At 41.4% G+C, this 16,836-nt stretch overlaps 2 protein-coding genes across 3 annotated transcripts; both read right to left on the reverse strand.

Moving 5' to 3' along the window:
• Positions 1-209: 209 nt before the first annotated feature.
• tcirg1 (T cell immune regulator 1, ATPase H+ transporting V0 subunit a3) lies at positions 210-9,354 on the reverse strand. Of its 2 annotated transcripts, none has more exons than XM_011480219.3 (21): positions 9,169-9,354; positions 8,215-8,348; positions 7,837-7,915; positions 7,596-7,744; positions 7,417-7,512; positions 7,255-7,316; positions 7,050-7,176; positions 6,875-6,957; positions 6,698-6,791; positions 6,366-6,578; positions 6,109-6,259; positions 5,879-6,018; positions 4,815-4,972; positions 4,644-4,734; positions 4,450-4,568; positions 3,586-3,799; positions 3,222-3,335; positions 3,051-3,146; positions 2,833-2,953; positions 2,572-2,743; positions 210-868 (listed from the first exon to the last, which is right to left on the reverse strand). In XM_011480219.3, exons 2-21 carry the CDS (start codon positions 8,329-8,331, stop codon positions 775-777), a joined length of 2,490 nt encoding a protein of 829 aa, XP_011478521.1. In that variant the 5' UTR covers positions 8,332-8,348; positions 9,169-9,354; the 3' UTR covers positions 210-774. The 2 variants fall into 2 exon arrangements, with proteins under 2 accessions (XP_011478521.1, XP_011478520.1); XM_011480218.3 differs by having other exon boundaries at positions 3,051-3,149.
• A 725-nt stretch (positions 9,355-10,079) lies between these two features.
• On the reverse strand, positions 10,080-16,833 carry prpf19 (pre-mRNA processing factor 19). The gene is made up of 16 exons (XM_023959198.1): positions 16,651-16,833; positions 16,284-16,433; positions 15,301-15,377; positions 14,895-15,036; positions 14,705-14,778; positions 14,537-14,602; positions 14,393-14,434; positions 14,228-14,302; positions 14,064-14,139; positions 12,509-12,618; positions 12,258-12,413; positions 12,092-12,161; positions 11,830-12,003; positions 11,516-11,598; positions 10,884-10,989; positions 10,080-10,768 (listed from the first exon to the last, which is right to left on the reverse strand). The coding sequence occupies exons 1-16, from the start codon at positions 16,667-16,669 to the stop codon at positions 10,671-10,673; spliced, it is 1,518 nt and encodes a 505-aa protein (XP_023814966.1). The 5' UTR covers positions 16,670-16,833; the 3' UTR covers positions 10,080-10,670.
• Positions 16,834-16,836: the final 3 nt, after the last annotated feature.

Below are 16,836 nucleotides of genomic sequence, written 5' to 3' on the forward strand. Positions count from 1 at the left end.
ATACTTTAAACTCTTTGCCTTTAAACTATATTTGGGAGTAGATCTTATTTTCTTCTGCATCTGAAGTACAGATTTAGTATCAAATCACCTATTTCTAATGCAAATACTGTTTAGTGGGTCAGTACCATTGGTCTGAACAGTTTTTGAAAGGTTCATCCTTCATCTGAACCTTTTATAAAAGCTAGTGTGAAATTTGTGCAAAACCACGATTATTGATTGATTACAGATTTATTTTGCATGGGTATTTAGAAATAAACAAGAGAGTTATCTTTAAAACAAAATTGCTTTTTTAATTTGACTGAAAAAAAGACAGTATTTGATAAATCAAGGTAGAGGGTTCTGCCAAAATGTTCGATTCATCATCAGGCAAAAGCATCACCATGCTTCTCTCAAAGTTTTGGACTCAAAACTGCAAACACAATTTTGCCATAAACTTCTTTCCACCTCCATGGCGCAATAATAATTAATACATAAGCATTTAATAACTTTAGTCATGCAGACCAGTAAAACGAGCGCGTCCATTTAAAAGAACTGATCCCTTCTCACAGGCTCCATAATTACAGGATACGGAGTAAAATAATTATCATCGGGATACAAAATTTGATATTTTTCTATTCAATATTGTTAGAATTCATAGCACAGTGACTTAAGCTAGTAATGCAAAAATAACAGTCGTTCAGGATTATTGTGCAAGTTCATTAAACCATTTGGTAGCTGAAAGGCAGCTGGGTATCATTGAGACATCCAGAGTTTCCTCATTTAACTGGATTACAATCATATCGCTGAAGAGGCGTGGACCAAAGATGTGAAGGAGAAAGGGACGAGTTTGTAGCCGTTTCCGCTGTAGAACTTATTCTGAAATTCCACCCTGGAACAGAGAAAAGCTTCATCAAGAAATGTAAATGTTTTTCTGTTACTGTTCACCTTACAGCTTATTCATACTTCAGTAAAAATGATCAGGGGTCTGTGATGTTCATCATGAAACACTTCCACTGTGAGTCAGAATGGGAAATAAACAAACAAACAAAAATCAGGAAATCAGATTGCATGATTCTTGTTTGTATATTGCTGCATAAAATGAAAATTAAGCTCCAACAAGCAAGCAAAACTTGTGTTCCTCACAGACCTGTTCCTTATTTCTATCCTCCATTTGTCACCTGTATTAATGGTTCCTATTTGAACTGGTTATCTGTATAAAGTCACCTGTCCACACCCTTGTACAGTCAGAATGACACCTCTCCACCATGACCAAAGAGCTGTCAAAGGACTCCAGGGACAAGATTGTACTGCAGAGCTCCAAAGGTCCCAGTTTAAAGCAGCACAGGTCCGGGCCCATCTAAACCTTGTAGAGACCATCTGGATGATCCAGAGCAGGATTGGGAGAATGTCATGTGGTCAGATGAGACCAAAATGGAACATTTTGCTATAAACGCCACTCGTGTTTAGAGGGAAAAGAATGTTCAGTTGCATCCCAAGAACACCATGCCCACTGTGAAACATCATAGTTTGAGGCTGTTTTACTGCAAAAGGAAACAGGATGACTGAGCCGTATTAAAGAAAGGATGAATGGGGCCACGCATGGAGGGATTTTGGACCTAAACCTCCCATCAGCGAGAACGTTGAGGATGAAACGCGGTTGGATCTTCCAGCATGACGATGATCCCAAACACACTGCTGTGACAACAAACGATTGGCTACATAAAAAGCATTTTAAGGTTCTGGAGGGGTCTAGCAAGTCTCTGGACCTCAGTCCAATATATGCAGGACGCCGGAAGTCTGTTGCCCAGCAACAGTCCCAAAAAATTCATGAAAGAATGAAACAGTGTGTGTTGACCTTGTGAAGACCTTCAGATCGAGATAGGTGGGTTATGCCAATTGTTGATCCGATTGTGGTGCATATAAACAGTTGATTCTGTTCGTGGCTCACTACTGCGCTGGTTTTACGTCCTGCGTTAGCCGGTGTGGGTTTTACGTCCTGCGTTAGCCGGTGTGGGTTTTACGTCCTGCGTTAGCCGGTGTGGCGCTCCAGAAGAGGCTTTGCAGCGCAAACGGGACCGGCCGGCTGCTCCGCGCGAGCAAACCGCGTCTCTGAGCAGAGCAGCCGGACTCGTAGCTTCGTGTTTGCAGGCAGGGGAAGGTGCTTTGTTACCGTGTGCATTCCAGAGGAGGATTTGGACCGCAGTTTGTACGGCTGGTCTGCGTGAGCAAACTGCCGGACTCAGGAGAACCGTGTCTCCGAGCAGAGGAGCGGCTTTGGGACAGTTTGTGTTAAAAGGATTTATTCCGATCGAAAGTGTGTCGAATGGAAATGTTTGTTATAATCGGATCAAGTTTTTCTGTACACAATTCAATTGACAACCAGGGTTAACTTTAGGAGAACTTTGGTTATTAAGTACTGTAAATACTCATTTTCTGATAAATGCTTTAAAAAGATCCTGTGATCCAGTGATTTCCTGGTTTCTTTTTTGTTTCTCACAGCTGAAGTGTCTCTAGGATGAACATTGCAGACCTCTCTCATCTTTTAAGTGGAACAACTAGTGCACTGTAAACATGAAGCCGTCTTCTCCTTACCAGTGCAGACGGAGAGCATGCAGGAAAGCTGAGAGGCCTTCCATAACTAGGAGGATGGAAACCGTTAACACTGCAAAGAAGGCAAAAATCAAGACTAGAATGGCAGAGCCCAGGTAGCCCGGCCATTTCAGCGCTATGTGCATGACCATCGTCCAGAGCACCTCCGACAGCTCTGTCAAAACAAACACACACAAAAACACAGTGATGAGTGTGCAGATGTCAGAGAGAACGTAGGTTGCAATTCAGTGTGATCTAACTGACGTGCATGTGCCAAACTGAGGGCCCAGAGTCGAAGGTAAGACGCTGTGTTGGATATACAGCCCAGGCAGTATTCTATGGTGTGGATGGCTTGATGCATGAACACATCAGCAACATCAAACTCCTGCAAGCCGCAGAAATCAAATCAGTAAATGAGAATCACAGGGGCACCAGTGGCCAAATTAAATCTGTGTAATGAATTGACTCATGTCTTCTCTTACTTCCTCTTCTGCTGGAGCTCCACCCTCCACCTCCCCCTGGCGAGTGTTGACAGAGCCGTCCTCCGTCACCAGCGGGCGTCTGTCTTCCTCCTGGTGCTGCTGCAAAGTCAAAGCAGGGAAAGTCGGTTTTGTTGTGCGTGAACAGGTCTGTTTGAGCAAAAGTCAACTCACCAAGGGTTGTCGTCGTCTCCTCCTAAATGTGAGGTACTGACACATGGGCTTCCCCAGCAGCAGGACCGGGACTGAGCAGAGAGCCAGCACTACCAAAACCTTCTGCACCACCAGCTACACAAAAGCACAACAGGAGAGCAAATGTTCAGCTGCAGCCTTGCTGGCATTTCAACAATGTCTGCCTGTTTCACGGCAGAGCCGTAAAAGTGACCATTTCAGATGAACTATGGGATAATTATATTCTGCTGCTTCTTCATCTTTATCATGCAGGAAACGGTAGTAAAAAAAATTGCTTATTGGAAATGGAAAAAATGCTTTTAACAAAATAAAACCCAGTTTGGCAGATAGTAAAATCTGTGCCCACCTGTCCCTTGAAAAGCTGCGGGTTGTCTGGGTTGTCAGTGAAGAGGAACATGTCTATAAAGTGGATTAAAATACTGGGAGCAATTTTGGACTGAGCAGGGGTGTAGGCAATCCACTTAAAGACCACCATGAACACCAGGTAACCGAACAGACACAGCATGAAGAACAGCTCTGGGATTAGAACAAAGAACACGCTGCTCATCTTTTTAAAGTGCCTGGAAAAGAAAAAGAAAGAAAACTTTATGAGACAAAAACAGGTCAAATGGGGCTGGGCGATAGAACCAAAAAAGAATCCCTCTGATTTTTCAGGCCAAAATTGTTTTCCAAATTTTGTTCTTCCTCCTTTTACTTTCTCAAACAAAATTTACAAATGACTGACTTTATTTAACACAAGCTATTTTATATTAGCATATCCTTCCGAAGTTGGCCTGGATATGAACTGCAACTAAAAACAAGCAACAACCAAAAAAAAGGCTAGAACAGTGCAGCAGGTTTTTTGTGAGCTGCCGCTAGCTTGAGTACCTTGAGTCTCTGTTTCAGGCGTTCAAACAAACAACCTTCAAACAGATTTTGCAGCGTAGGATTTTATTACTCCAATTCTAAATTCAACGGTTTGCTTCTGTGGGTAAAAGCTCCTCTTTGCTAGTTGCCATTTTGGCGTCTGCGCGTAGCGAGAAACGGGCTTGCTGACCTTACTCCAAACAGAAGCCCAAGAAAGTAAACAATAAAACCCAAATTTAAAGAAAAAAAAAATCTTTAGAACAGCTTTTTGACTTTATTGATAAAATCGATTAACCGCCCAGCCCTAAGGTGAAGAACACAGAAATAAAGAGATAACCATAAAAAGCCAAGGCTGCTCACTAACCAGTAGTTGAAGAATGACAAGCAGACTCCAAAAGTCATGTGTATGACGCCGATGATGACTGACATCTTCATCTTGTAGGAGTTTAAGAAGGTTAGTTTGTTGTTAGCCATGCCCCAAACCTATCAACAAAAATAAACACAAATGAGACAAATGCTACATGTTTGTTTGTCATTAGAAGGGGGCGAGTGTCATACTGGGTCAATTCCAAACGGGTATGGGCTGGTGAAAACACCGGACACAACAGGATCCATGCTCAAGAACTTGTTCCCCCCTAGAACTGATGCACTGAAAGCAACAAAGAAACAAGCAATGAGACAGAATGGAGTGGATGAGAACACTCGCAGCGATGTGTGATCTGTCCTCACTTCCATATGTTCTTGTCAAACATGGGGCCAACGTGCCACCCTGAGGCGAAGGTACTCAGACTTCTGCTGAAACACTCGTTGTAAATAGCGCCGGTGTAGATGGAGAACAGTCCCATCAGGAGAATCAGATACCTTCCTCCAAACATCATCTTCCAGATCTGAAGCAAACATGATGCCAGTCTTTACACAGAGCTTCCATTGTGTCATATAGTTCAATGGTCCCCAGCCCCTGTGGCGCAGAACAGTACTGGTATGTGCGCCACAAAAAAGAAACTTTTATTAATAAACTGATTCTGAAGTAAGTTTTTCTTTGGAAAACTATTGGATTCTCTCCACTACATCAGACTCATTCTTGTCGCATGTCGAGTCATTCGGTCACATGTTGAAAATCCATCCGGTACTTTGTTAAAGCGGCTCCACCGACCGCTAAATTGAAACCTCCAAGTTAGCAAAGTAAACAAAAAACAAATGTTTTTGGATTCACTGTGACAGTTATTCCCAAACACCAAAACCGCTAAAACAACGGGCTGTCTAATGTTACCAGGAGGCTGCTAATAAAGTTGCTCAAACGGTGGATTTGCATGTTTGTTAATAAAAATAAATCAGTTTTAGGGCAGGTTGTTTTTTTTTGTGTTCATTTATCTATAGCACTCTAAAAGTCAGAGGAGGCTGAATGCTGCTTTATCAGATTTTCATGGTTCCTCAATAAAATCTCATGTTCAAAAATGGTTAAAAGCAGCTGCAGACATTTTACAAAAGATGAAGATAAACGTTACCTCTAAAAGTAAAGGGAAATTGGTGGCTTAAAAAATAAATAAACATTGGACGTCTGCCTCTTAACAGGCCGGCCCGTCACATCAAACTGGTCCATGGCCTGAAAAAGGCTTGGGACAACTGATATGTAATATTGGTCACAGGAAGGAACCGCCCTGGAACGTGAATTAGTAATCCTGTAGACATGAAACACCTCAACTTAGAACTTGATAGGTTTTTTGTTGTTTTTTGCGCTTTAGACCATTTTGAGAATGAAGCTGAAGCAGACATTTCCCTCCTGCTGGACCAACCTCATTATTACTACTCTTGAGTTTGGGGTCCTTCTCCTCAAGGACCATCCAGAGGGCAGCCAGGGACATGAGAATCCCATGACCCACATCCCCAAACATGACGGCGAACAGGAAGGGGAACGTAATTATAGTGTACACCGCTGCAAAGTTGGAGACCGATATTTAGATACACCAGAGGAATACTTGAAAATGGTTTTGTTCCATTTTAGGAGAGTCTCTTGGTGAAGTACCTGGGTTGACTTCGCGGTAGCCGGCTACTCCGTAGGCATCAACAATGTTCTGGAAGCCAGCTGTGAAAGAGTTGAGGGGAAACAGAGTTGGAGGGGGAGTAGAAGTGGGCAGGCGGTTGTAGAAGGAGTCAACCCCGCTGCCGCTCTTCCTCTGGGGACACAAAGTAAAAGAGGGAGGGTTGGAAAAAGAAAGACATGATTACTAATGTGTGCCTCTCATTAAGTTGCTGCTGGACATGTCGACTGCGTCATCTCACCCCTCCCTCCCTCAAGGCGCTCTGCAGCTCTGGCAGCTTGGCAGTGGGACACCAGGCCTCGGCAATCAGACATTTGTCTGTGACAGACGGGCTGCAGAGGTTCAACACCATCTGGATTGCTTTGCACTTCTGGACCCGCACCTTCCACTGGGGGAGAATGGCAACTGATCGCAGCAACAGCTGCTGCAGGAAGGCCTCAGTCTGAGACAGCACCTGGTCATAGAAAAGGGGAAGTGAAATACCAGCTAGAGTTATAAAGAAACCACGTTTATTAAGAAGAAAAAGTTCAATACTTGGTGCGATAAAAGTAAAACCCAAAACTCTCCACTCACTGATTTAATGTCTTCAATTCTGCTATTAAGGCCCTGCAGAATTTCCTCTCTTTCAGCTGGGCTCTCAGGATATGCAAATGTCTGCGTGTGGAAGCTACGAGGACAGGGAGCGAAAACCACATTACATTTTTGTAAAAGTGAACCACATGATAAGATAAAATGCAAACACTTCCTCACCAATCACATATCTTCTTAACTTTCTGCCCAATCTGGTCTCCCCAGAAAGAAATGAGGAACACAGTCCATTGCACCATTTCTCCCTGACAAATAAACAGAAGTCAGGCTGTGATCCATCACATGTTTCAAACGGCAGTTCATCTGTCAATCACAGCCTCTCTCTGCAAGCTCTCACTGTGTCTGGGTGTTCCAACCGTTGGTCCATCTCCCTGAAATCCACAATGATGTATCCTCGACACGCTCTCCAAAGCAGCCGCTCAAACGAGGGCACCTTCCAAGGGTGCACCACTCCTGCAACAAAACTGAGGAAGAGGAGATGCAGAGAAACGTGTCACGGCTGGATTAACAAAGTTAATATGGGAAAAAAGCAAAGGACATACCTGAGACGGACATCTTGCCGGTTGTCAAACAGCCCGTGGCTTTCGAGTGCAGGGGGCGGAGCCTGCGACAGTCAAAGTAGAATTTTTACTTTTGGTTTCTCTTTTTCAAAGAGCAAATGAAGAGAGTAAAAAACAGTGTTAAAATACTTGGATGCCAATTACATGTGAAGCTGTGATTGAGTGCGTTTTGTTCAGAACTCCTTTGTATTGACTGAGCTGGGTCTGTTGGGCCCGAAGGCTGTCTCTATTCCTGGAAACCTGTTAGGAAAAAACCCCAATTTCCTATGAGTTGATGTCCTTGTCTGGTGATGCTCTGCATCATCAACACAGCTCATTCTCACCTCCCTGAGCTCCCTGGCTAACCTCTCGCTCTCCTCCTCTATGGTGATGAGCTCACGTGGTTGCGGGGCAGAGGGCATTGGGCAGGGGAGAGGAAGAGGACCCTGCAGGGGCGGAGACAAGGAGCGACTGATCTCCTGCTCCAGGAAGGCTGAATGCCAGACAAAGAATGTCAGAAAGAGTCAATAAAGATTGGAACAAAACTAAGAAAGAAAAAAAAAGAAAGAATGAGTCAAGACTTACTAAACGTCTTCTCAAGTTCCTCGCATCGTCTGACCTCACCCACAAACTTCCTCTGGAAAGCATTCACGTTGGGATTCAACTGAGACATCAGGGAGAGAAGAAGAACGAATGAAACAAAAATATTTTTGTGTTTTGTCAAAAGAAAAAAAGTTGCAATTTGATTATGGTTTTCGGTGACTTCAAGCATGACATGTTTTGTTGTACAACAAACTCAGAATGGCTTCTCAGTTCACTGCAGAATGAACTAGAAGACTTGTAAACAGACTTGAAACCAATCTGTTACTCAAAGATCCTAGAACAAATTCCACTCAACTCCCTGATCTTTGCACCATAAGACAAAGAGCGCGGGGGGGGGGGGGGTGATTTAAAAGCATTTACATCTCTGAACTCCACCAGGCCCAGCTCTCCTAGCTCACTGACACAGTTGTAGGCCGATCCGGACTGGAGGAAGAGCTGCACAAGGCACACCTCTTCGCTACGAAACATGGAACCCATAGCTTGGCAGCCAGGTCCTAAATGATCAGAAAATGAAAAAACAAATCAATACTTTTCTTCCAACTTTGATCAAGAAGCCACAACTCTGTTCTTTGGAGACAGAAAAAATATATTTTTATTTTGGAGAAACAATCTAAAAAGCAGCATAAAGGTCACATTTATTAAAAGGTAAATCTGGAACTTCAAAGTATGAAGCAGTTAGTGGAAAGAGGAAGAATCTATCTTCTGACTAATGATCAGGTGGGGATTCCATTCTTGCACAGCCGTGTCATCTTATTTATTTTTTCAATGCAATTTGACAAATGTAGAAATTCTCAATTGATTATAAATTATACTAATCATCAGGTACACACCACCTCTAGTTAGCTTTATACTCCGTTTGATGGGATTTAGGTTTACAGGGTGAACGTAGTTAGAAGAAGTATAGTTAACTGACTACGTTACAAAACTAGTTAGTAGACAAAAGGGAGAAATAAAATGGGTAGTTTAAAACAACCAACATAAAGTGAAACCAGGAATACACGAGGATAAATTCAATTTGGATTTTGAGAAAAACCCTCGTTCACGTGACGGTGAGACCTAAAAATGAGGTCGCCTTGTGTCAACATTGATTTACTTTTGGAAAAACTTTAGATTTTAGCGGGACTTCGTCAAAATGAAATGAAATCTGTAAGTTAAAAAAAAACATATACGACAATTTGACGGGTAAAAATGGAAATTATGGGGGAAAGCAGAGCAAACAAAAATTGATCTGACAAAATTTGACAAATCATGATTATAGATCCGCGCGCGCGCAATTAGCAAGAAAATCCAGCCAACTGGCTGATAACCTCTCACCCGCTCGTCTCCTGAATTCCTCTGGAGGTCTTCTCTGGCCTCCTTTTGGTTGTCCGACCCAGTTCGGACGAAGAAACCGTTATGAACCTTCAGGGACAAACCGTGTCTGCGGGAAGTTTTGTTGTCCTGTGGAGGCACTTCCCGATTGACGATGTCACGTTACCGAGCGCGCACGTGACGCACCTCCTTCTGTCGACCGGGCGGAAGGGGTGGAGCTTTCCGTTGATGTTAGCTGGTTTCTGCCGGCTACTTCGTGGTTTAATATGTTGCAGGATTTTTTTCCTTTTTTATGTTTTGCTGGATTTTCTTTTATTTTTAATTTATATTCGCACATTGGTAATATAAACTGCAAAACTGATAAATAAATGTAAAAAAGATAATCATAAAGACATAGAATGATAGAAACTTCTGTGAAGCAAGTGAAAGTACATTTAAAGTACTTATGTTCTGCACCTTGATGACGTCATAATGTGTACATTATACAATTACACATTTTCTTACTGAAAGTATTTATTTAGCTATATTAAATTCATACAAATATCCACCTGAACTTAGCAGAAAACAAATGTTGATCTTGTGAATGTTCAAAAAAGAAAAAGGCTTTTCTTCAATTCTTCACCCCCCTGATGTTTTCAGTTCAAGTCCCTAGATTTTCACTGAAATCTAATTTTGCAAAGCATTATTGCCTTTTTATTATTCACATATATAAAAAAAATCTCCCCACTTAATTTTCTGCACCGTCTTTAGTTATGCAATTCTAAGTTTATTACTGAATTTCTTTATACAAAAACAATCTTGCTAGAAAATGAATTGTAGGAAAGACGCAAAATATTTCTCACTAACGTGCAATTTGTGTCCAACACATTATTTATGGTATTTCTCCACATTTTTAAGTAAAGCCAACAAATTAATTCATTTGAAAAAAAAATATTTTTATTTTATCAAAGGCAGAGCTGCAACAAGTACAATGCTGTTTAATGAGCAATACAGGAAAAAGGTTTAAACTGAACAAATAAAATGAGAATGAAACTTTGGATGGCAAAATAAACAAAAAAAAAACAAAGTCTTCCTCTTTTTCAGGATGTTTTACCTCATTGAAGCTGTGCATAAAGCTAAGTAGGTTATCAATTCATTTTTGACAAATTACAATGTGAAGTTGTACAATATGCTATAAAACCCCCTCTTCTGACAAGTTAATTAAAAAAGAAAAATGTGTAATCAAATAAAACAGCTGGCACTGACAACAGGAATAGTTTAAGCTTTTGTTCCAGCAAAACAAAATGTACTTTTTTTTTAAACCATCAAAGTCAATAAGCATGTTCTTATTATGCGGCTGTGGTATTAATGGAAGATGGTTTCATATAATCTCTTCCAAACATGTGAACTAACACACTAAAAAAAAGTTGCCTTATTTCTAAAAATGACTATTTCCAGGACAGAATCAGCTCAGACACGCAGATCACACCATCATCATCCCCCCCTCAGCTGGCAACGTAAATCCTCTACAAACTGTAAAATCGGAGACTTCTGTCCATTCCTGCGGATGTCAGGAACTTGGCATGTTCTCCAAAGGCCACCCCAGTCACCAGTCCAGTGTGGTCTATTAGTGAAAACAAACACATAAATGATGTATTCCTTTCTCAAGGAAAAAAGTCATTTCAAGAACAAAAAGCAGCTAAATATTTTGATTAAGTAACTGCTTCTTCACCCCTCACCTGTAAAGTTGAGTACTTCAGACCACTGTTTGCAGATGTAGACACGAATGTCAGTTCCTGCAACGGCCAGGTAGGTACCGCTCTGATCAAACACAAGGGACTTGACCTGAAACACAAACAGGAAAAAGATGCAGCTCATGAGCTCCCTATGCAAATAAAATAAAAAAAACAGGGTATAATACATTTCCTCACTTTAACATCAAGCCAGATGTTTGTTTATATTTCTATTTAATGGTCATTTATGGTTTCTCCACGCTGAATGTGTGGGGGGAGGGGCGGGGATTAGAGGCATTGTGTCTTAATTCCTACTTTTTTTCGGTAAATGTGTAGGTTTGCTTTGTTTTTTTAAGTTAGAAAAATATTTTTATCCTGTTAGCAACAAAGTAAAAATAGCTTTAAAAATAAAGTTTGAATTTATCCCGAAACCATCCTAATATATACAGTATATTATACAGTCCTCAAGTTAGAAATAGTTTACAAGCTGAAAAGTTATACATTAAAGTTGACATTTTGGAAATATTGGTGAGTATGTAAACACAAATACTTCTAATTTCAGGATGCAGAAGAAAAATAATCCTAATAACTGCCGTTCCTCCTTTAACTGCTGTTATTGTGTGAGAGAAACCTCGTACCTCGTAGTTGTTGTCCAGGGTGATGGTCTTAAAGTTCTTCAACTTCCTCAGATCCCAGAGTTTCAGAGAGCTGTCCTGAGCCCCTACAGTAAAAAAAAAGCATGCAGGAGATTAAAACATGGCAACAAATCCCCATAAAGTCTTCTGCTAATCAACTGCACAACACAAACGCAATCAGAATATAGACTGCCGTCACATTGAAGCAATCTCTAATATTCAAAAGCTTAAAACATGAATCATTACAGCTCGATGGTGTACTCATCAAAATGTACACGTGTGCTGTGTGGAGGAGGAGGGTTTCATTTGTGCCTCACCTGTAGCCAGATAGTATCCGTTCTCAGAGAAGGCGATGGAGGTCACAGGTCCAGAGTGGCCGGGGAAGTTGGCCACATTGGTTCTCTCCTTTAGATCCCAGATCTTGATCTGAGAATCAGCAGTGCCAGTTCCAAAGATCAGACCGTCGGGGTGGAACTGAGCACACGTGAGAGCTGTGGAACCCAAAAGGAAACATTGGCAAAATGTGGAGGATGAGTCCAAGCAGCAGTCTGATGGTAGAGGGACTCAGAAGGCGCTTACCACAGCCAGCACTTTCATCAGTAACTTTGGTGAGGACTTTACCAGTCTGGATATCAGAAAAGGCCCAGTACTGCAAAAAAAAAAAAAACCCACAATGTTGTTAAACGGAGGAACACAATTTTTGTCATTTGATAGCACAATGTTGGGGTTGAGGCTCTACACAGACCTGATCCTCAGAGGAGCTGAGCAGATAATCTCCAGTGGCGTGCAGAGACAGACCTGTCACGCCCGCCTCGTGGGCTCGCACCACCTGCACACAGTTCCCTCCGGTGACGGACCACACGCGGATGGTGGTGTCAGGAGAGGCCGAGAAGACCACAGACTAGACAGGTCAGAAAGCAGCGGAAAAGTCCTCCCATTAAGATATGAAAGGACATTTTAGCTCACAGAGGTAAGTAGAAGAAACAGAAGACTTACCTGAGATGGGTGGTAAATGACAGAGGTCACTTTCTTAGTGTGACCTTTAAGTGTCGCCACAATCTGCTCTTCACTCTTGTCAAACACAACAACGTTCTTATCAGCTCCACCTAAACAAACAGAGTTAAAGGCACATCAACTCTTTTTTGCATAGAACACCACCACTACATTTATTCAACTGTTGAGGAGATTTAAGCAGCAGATTTTAAGAGTATAATTTTATTTTTTTACAGCACATTGTGTCCTGATTGGCTGGGGAACTTGTGAATCAATCTCTTCTGTGTCGTTTCTCAACAGAATTTGTTCAGATTGTCAAATTCACATAAACCTTTGTTTTCATTTATTATAGTGAACTTTTTTTCCCCAATGGATGTTTGAACTTTGAGAGTTAAAACAAGAGAGAAAAGTATGAAAATGTGAATGTCTGTCTGAGGAAAGTGAGGGATTTACTGCCGTAAAACATCTAGAACTGGAGTGCTCATTATGTTGAAGGACATGTGGGTAGATCTCCAGCCATCAAAGAGAAATAATCCAAAAAACATATATATACTTTTTTTTTTAATCTGTCAATCATCTTCCTCACCGAGAAGTGCATGATTTGATTGACATGTAGATCGGTCAAAAAAACATCCTCTCATCCATACGTTTATACAGCACATGCGTGTGTGTACGGCACATTCTTTCTGCGTTTGGAGAGCCACTAGCGGCCTCGCTGTGCGCGGACTGTTTAGTGAGGCCTGGGTCGCCCAGCATGCCTCCTGGAGCGAGACCGAGACCCCCCGTCTGACCCAGCCGTCCTGTCTTGGCGCCTGTGCCCGGTCGGGGGATCTGAGCCCACTAAGCCAGCAGTGTCGTCGTGAAGCATGTGCTTCTGGAGCTCTGTCCACGGGCCAGTGGCCGCTGTTCGCTCAATCATGGTTAAGCCTGCCGCGCTTTTCAAATGTCCTACCTTCTCCAACACGGTTTACAGCAGAACATAGAGGGCAATAGTCACTGCTTTTTGTTTTCACAACAGAACGCCTTATGTGTTCCAAATTATGTATTACTACAAAAATAATATTAATACACACAACAAGGCTTTCTCCTTACAAAGATGTGCATACTCTTACTCTGTAGCTTTTGAATTTTTAGTACATAAACAGTATTTTAGACAAAATACTGCACTGGTTCTCAGCTCAAAATACTGTAGGTAATTCTTTTGGAGCTTGTCGTCTCAAAAGTAGCTTGCCTGCCAAAAAGAAAATGTGGGCACCCCCATAAAAAAAAAAAAAAAAAAGAATACCAGTACTTTGTAGATCTCACATATTGTGGGTTATTTTTTAAAATGCAACTCCTGTTATAAACAAAGCACTGATGCTCCACTTGCACCTTTCAGCTTTTGAATTCAAGTCTCTCCTGGGTGCTGTGCTGAAAAAAGGCTTCAGTCAGGGAGAAGCAGCAGCACAAGAGTGAAACTCACAACGCTGCACCTTAAACAGCCAGTTTTCATAAAGTCAAAACAAAAGCACACAAAATCACCTAAAACTAAATCAACATTAAAATAATGACACTTTACCTGTGAGCACTTTGTTGGTGTCAGAGGGACACACATCCAGAGCCAGAATACCAGGCACACTGGCACTATGCAGACCCTACAGGAAATATCAAAGTCACACCACAAATATGAAGCAATCCAAACAAAAAGTTACATCCTCTGGATTCTCCAGAATCTCTTCTTACAGCGTGGGAAGCAACTTGGCGGTACTTGCTGAGATCTTCAGCTCTGACCAAATCCTCTGGAACAGTTTTTCCTCTCTGTAGATAAAAAAAAAACACAGGGTGAACTGGGCGCTACCAAGACAGATAAAGACTCCACAAACTGTTAGGTTGTAGTCAATACTGCACCTTCTTTCTCTCTGTGGTGAGGATGGTCGCCTTGTCTTGAAGCTGCAAACACACAACAACAGTCAAATAGACCAAAGGAACAAAATCTTTCTACAAACAAACTTTACAAAGTAGAATGGTTTTTAAAACTAAAGAAAGCCGTACCTTCTGAATGATCTCTGGGGTCATTCCCACCTGTTCACTGATCTCCATGGGTTCTCCACCAGCACCCTGAAACACAATATTGACAGTTATTAGACAGATGAGTTATGAAAGTCAATACAAAGCCTTTTTTTTAAAGGAAAATAATTCAATAAATAAATCAAATTTTACTGCAGCAGCTGGCTGAGAGGCAGGGACTGCTTGAGGGGCCACCAGTCCAGCTTGGGGTTTAAGTGTAGCAAGAGCTGGAAAAAAAGACAAACAAATGAGCCAATTAGACAACCCCAATTATGAATAAACAAAACACACTCTTCATTCAAAATCACTTTGTAAGATAGCATTTGACGCAAACTTCACTGACCTTCTCTTGCAGCAGTGACCTCTTTGTTGAGGCGGGCGATGACTCTGCAGGCGGCATCGTGCTGGTAAAGGGCATGAGAGAGTTCTTGGCGAGTCGTCTGCAGCTGCTGCCTCAAGGTGAAACTATGAAGCATCACAGCATCCTAATTCACAAAAGAAAATGGGTCAGGTTACTTTTACCAGAGAATCTCTCAAAATCCACTTCGGGTCGTTTTGAAAAGCGGATTCCAGAAGGAACCCATCACATCAAACGCAGATCATGACGTTTTGTTTGACCAAAACACATTCTTCATTAAATAATGACAATTCCACTGACAAGATATGATCCCATTCTGCCACAATTGTAAAAATGAACTGTTATTCATATTTTAATGACTAAAAACATTGTATACGTTGATGCTACTTACCCACTCGTCTTGAAGTGACTTGAGAATGGCAGGAATGCTAGTAGCAGATGGAGCCTTTGGTCGAATAGGATGAGTAACTACAAAGAAATTAAAGCAGACATTTTCTAAAGCCGTATAGAATCACTGTATCCACATTAGGTTTTCTTATCATGCAAAATCAACTTTTTGAGCTTTAAGTGAATCATAATGTTAAGCCCTCAAGAAAAACGACCCCAAAGCCATATTTTGATCCATTGACGAAGCTCTGAGCATTCCTCTAAACCCAGACCCCCCAAACCACCTTTTATATGCACAATACATCCATCTTTACAAGTTTGGATTTTGTTTGTTTTTGTGGGCGAAACGCAGACACACTGGCGAGGCCAGCTCTAAGTTAACAAAATGAAATGGGCGGCAACCACAAGGAAGGAGCGAAAGCCAGTGCCTCAGAGATCGAAAGTCTTACCTCCAGGTAGGAAAAGGAGCTGAAATAACTAATATTTCATAAATAATTTGTTCTTTAGTGTTCCAAAGGTAATATATGTCATTTATATGGATATAGTTTACTCTGAAATGCTTAAGAAAAGCATGATTATAGGCCCACTAATTAAGTGTTGCAAATATACTACAACAATATTTTTAGGTTAGGCGTGTGTGTCAGTGTATTAGTTTTTGTTTTTTTACTATAGATATTTAATAAATATGTTATTATGACCTTCTCTATTTTTTAAAAACAACAAAAAAGTACTTTTCCCCCCCACACCATTTGTTACTGCTGTTTTTTGATCAACTTTCTGGCATTTTTTTTTAAATACTTTGTGAAAAATTGTTTTTCCAATAGTTTTGGTTTCATAAATTCGTTGTTTCTTTGCTTAATTTTCTTATATATTTATTTAAATTTTGTAAATTGACGTGCTTTAGAGATGCAATATGTTATGAATGATATTTGCTTTTTAAGACGAAGGTCTTGAACCTGCGCCATTATAGGCTGATGTGTCGTTTACCTTTGATATCCACAAGCTGCTCCTCGGACAGGGGCTGTCCGTTCATCGGGTCCGTCCCATTCTCAGCGATGTACTTCTCTATCAGTCTGCGCTCGAACACATGGTTGGACACCGGAGAGATGCACGGGTGCTCTGGAACCTCGTTGCAGACTGAAATAAAGGTGTGGCAACCGCTTGAAAGACTATTCTAAATCAGTAAATTCTTTTTTAAAAAGTAAATAAAAGCAACAAACATAAAATGAACGGAAGCAATTCCATATAAAAGGCGGCATTGATGGCCGCTAACTGCTACATTAGCTAGTTACTAGTAGCATTTGCGTGGCGCCTCGCTAAACACACACATTTCAAAGGTTTTCACTTAGCTTACTTGCACAAACCAGAGACATGTTCCCAACGCTGTGTAAATAGTCTCCTCTGGAAAGTAATATATGCTTACTCCAACCTTGTGTTTCGCTAGTGTGCACCGATAATGACTGAATTGAAACTAAGAAAAGCTATGCCCTTTCATAGCCTCAATAAAATGAGCCAGCTTCTTCTTCTTCGTGAAATGTCT

Source organism: Oryzias latipes, chromosome 10 (assembly GCF_002234675.1).
Source record: "Oryzias latipes chromosome 10, ASM223467v1".
Classification (NCBI taxonomy): Eukaryota; Metazoa; Chordata; class Actinopteri; order Beloniformes; family Adrianichthyidae; genus Oryzias; species Oryzias latipes.

Coding starts and splice junctions, on each gene's coding strand:
- tcirg1 (XM_011480218.3), bottom strand. CDS start 8,331: ATGGGTTCCATGTTTCGTAGCGAAGAGGTGTGCCTTGTGCAGCTCTTC. Junction 6,579..6,697: donor GAATTGAAGACATTAAATCA/GTGAGTGGAGAG, acceptor TTCTATGACCAG/GTGCTGTCTCAGACTGAGGC. Junction 869..2,571: donor CATGCTCTCCGTCTGCACTG/GTAAGGAGAAGA, acceptor TCTCTGTTCCAG/GGTGGAATTTCAGAATAAGT.
- prpf19 (XM_023959198.1), bottom strand. Junction 14,603..14,704: donor CCTCTCAGCCAGCTGCTGCA/GTAAAATTTGAT, acceptor ATTGTGTTTCAG/GGTGCTGGTGGAGAACCCAT. Junction 12,414..12,508: donor TCATTTACCACCCATCTCAG/GTAAGTCTTCTG, acceptor TGACCTGTCTAG/TCTGTGGTCTTCTCGGCCTC.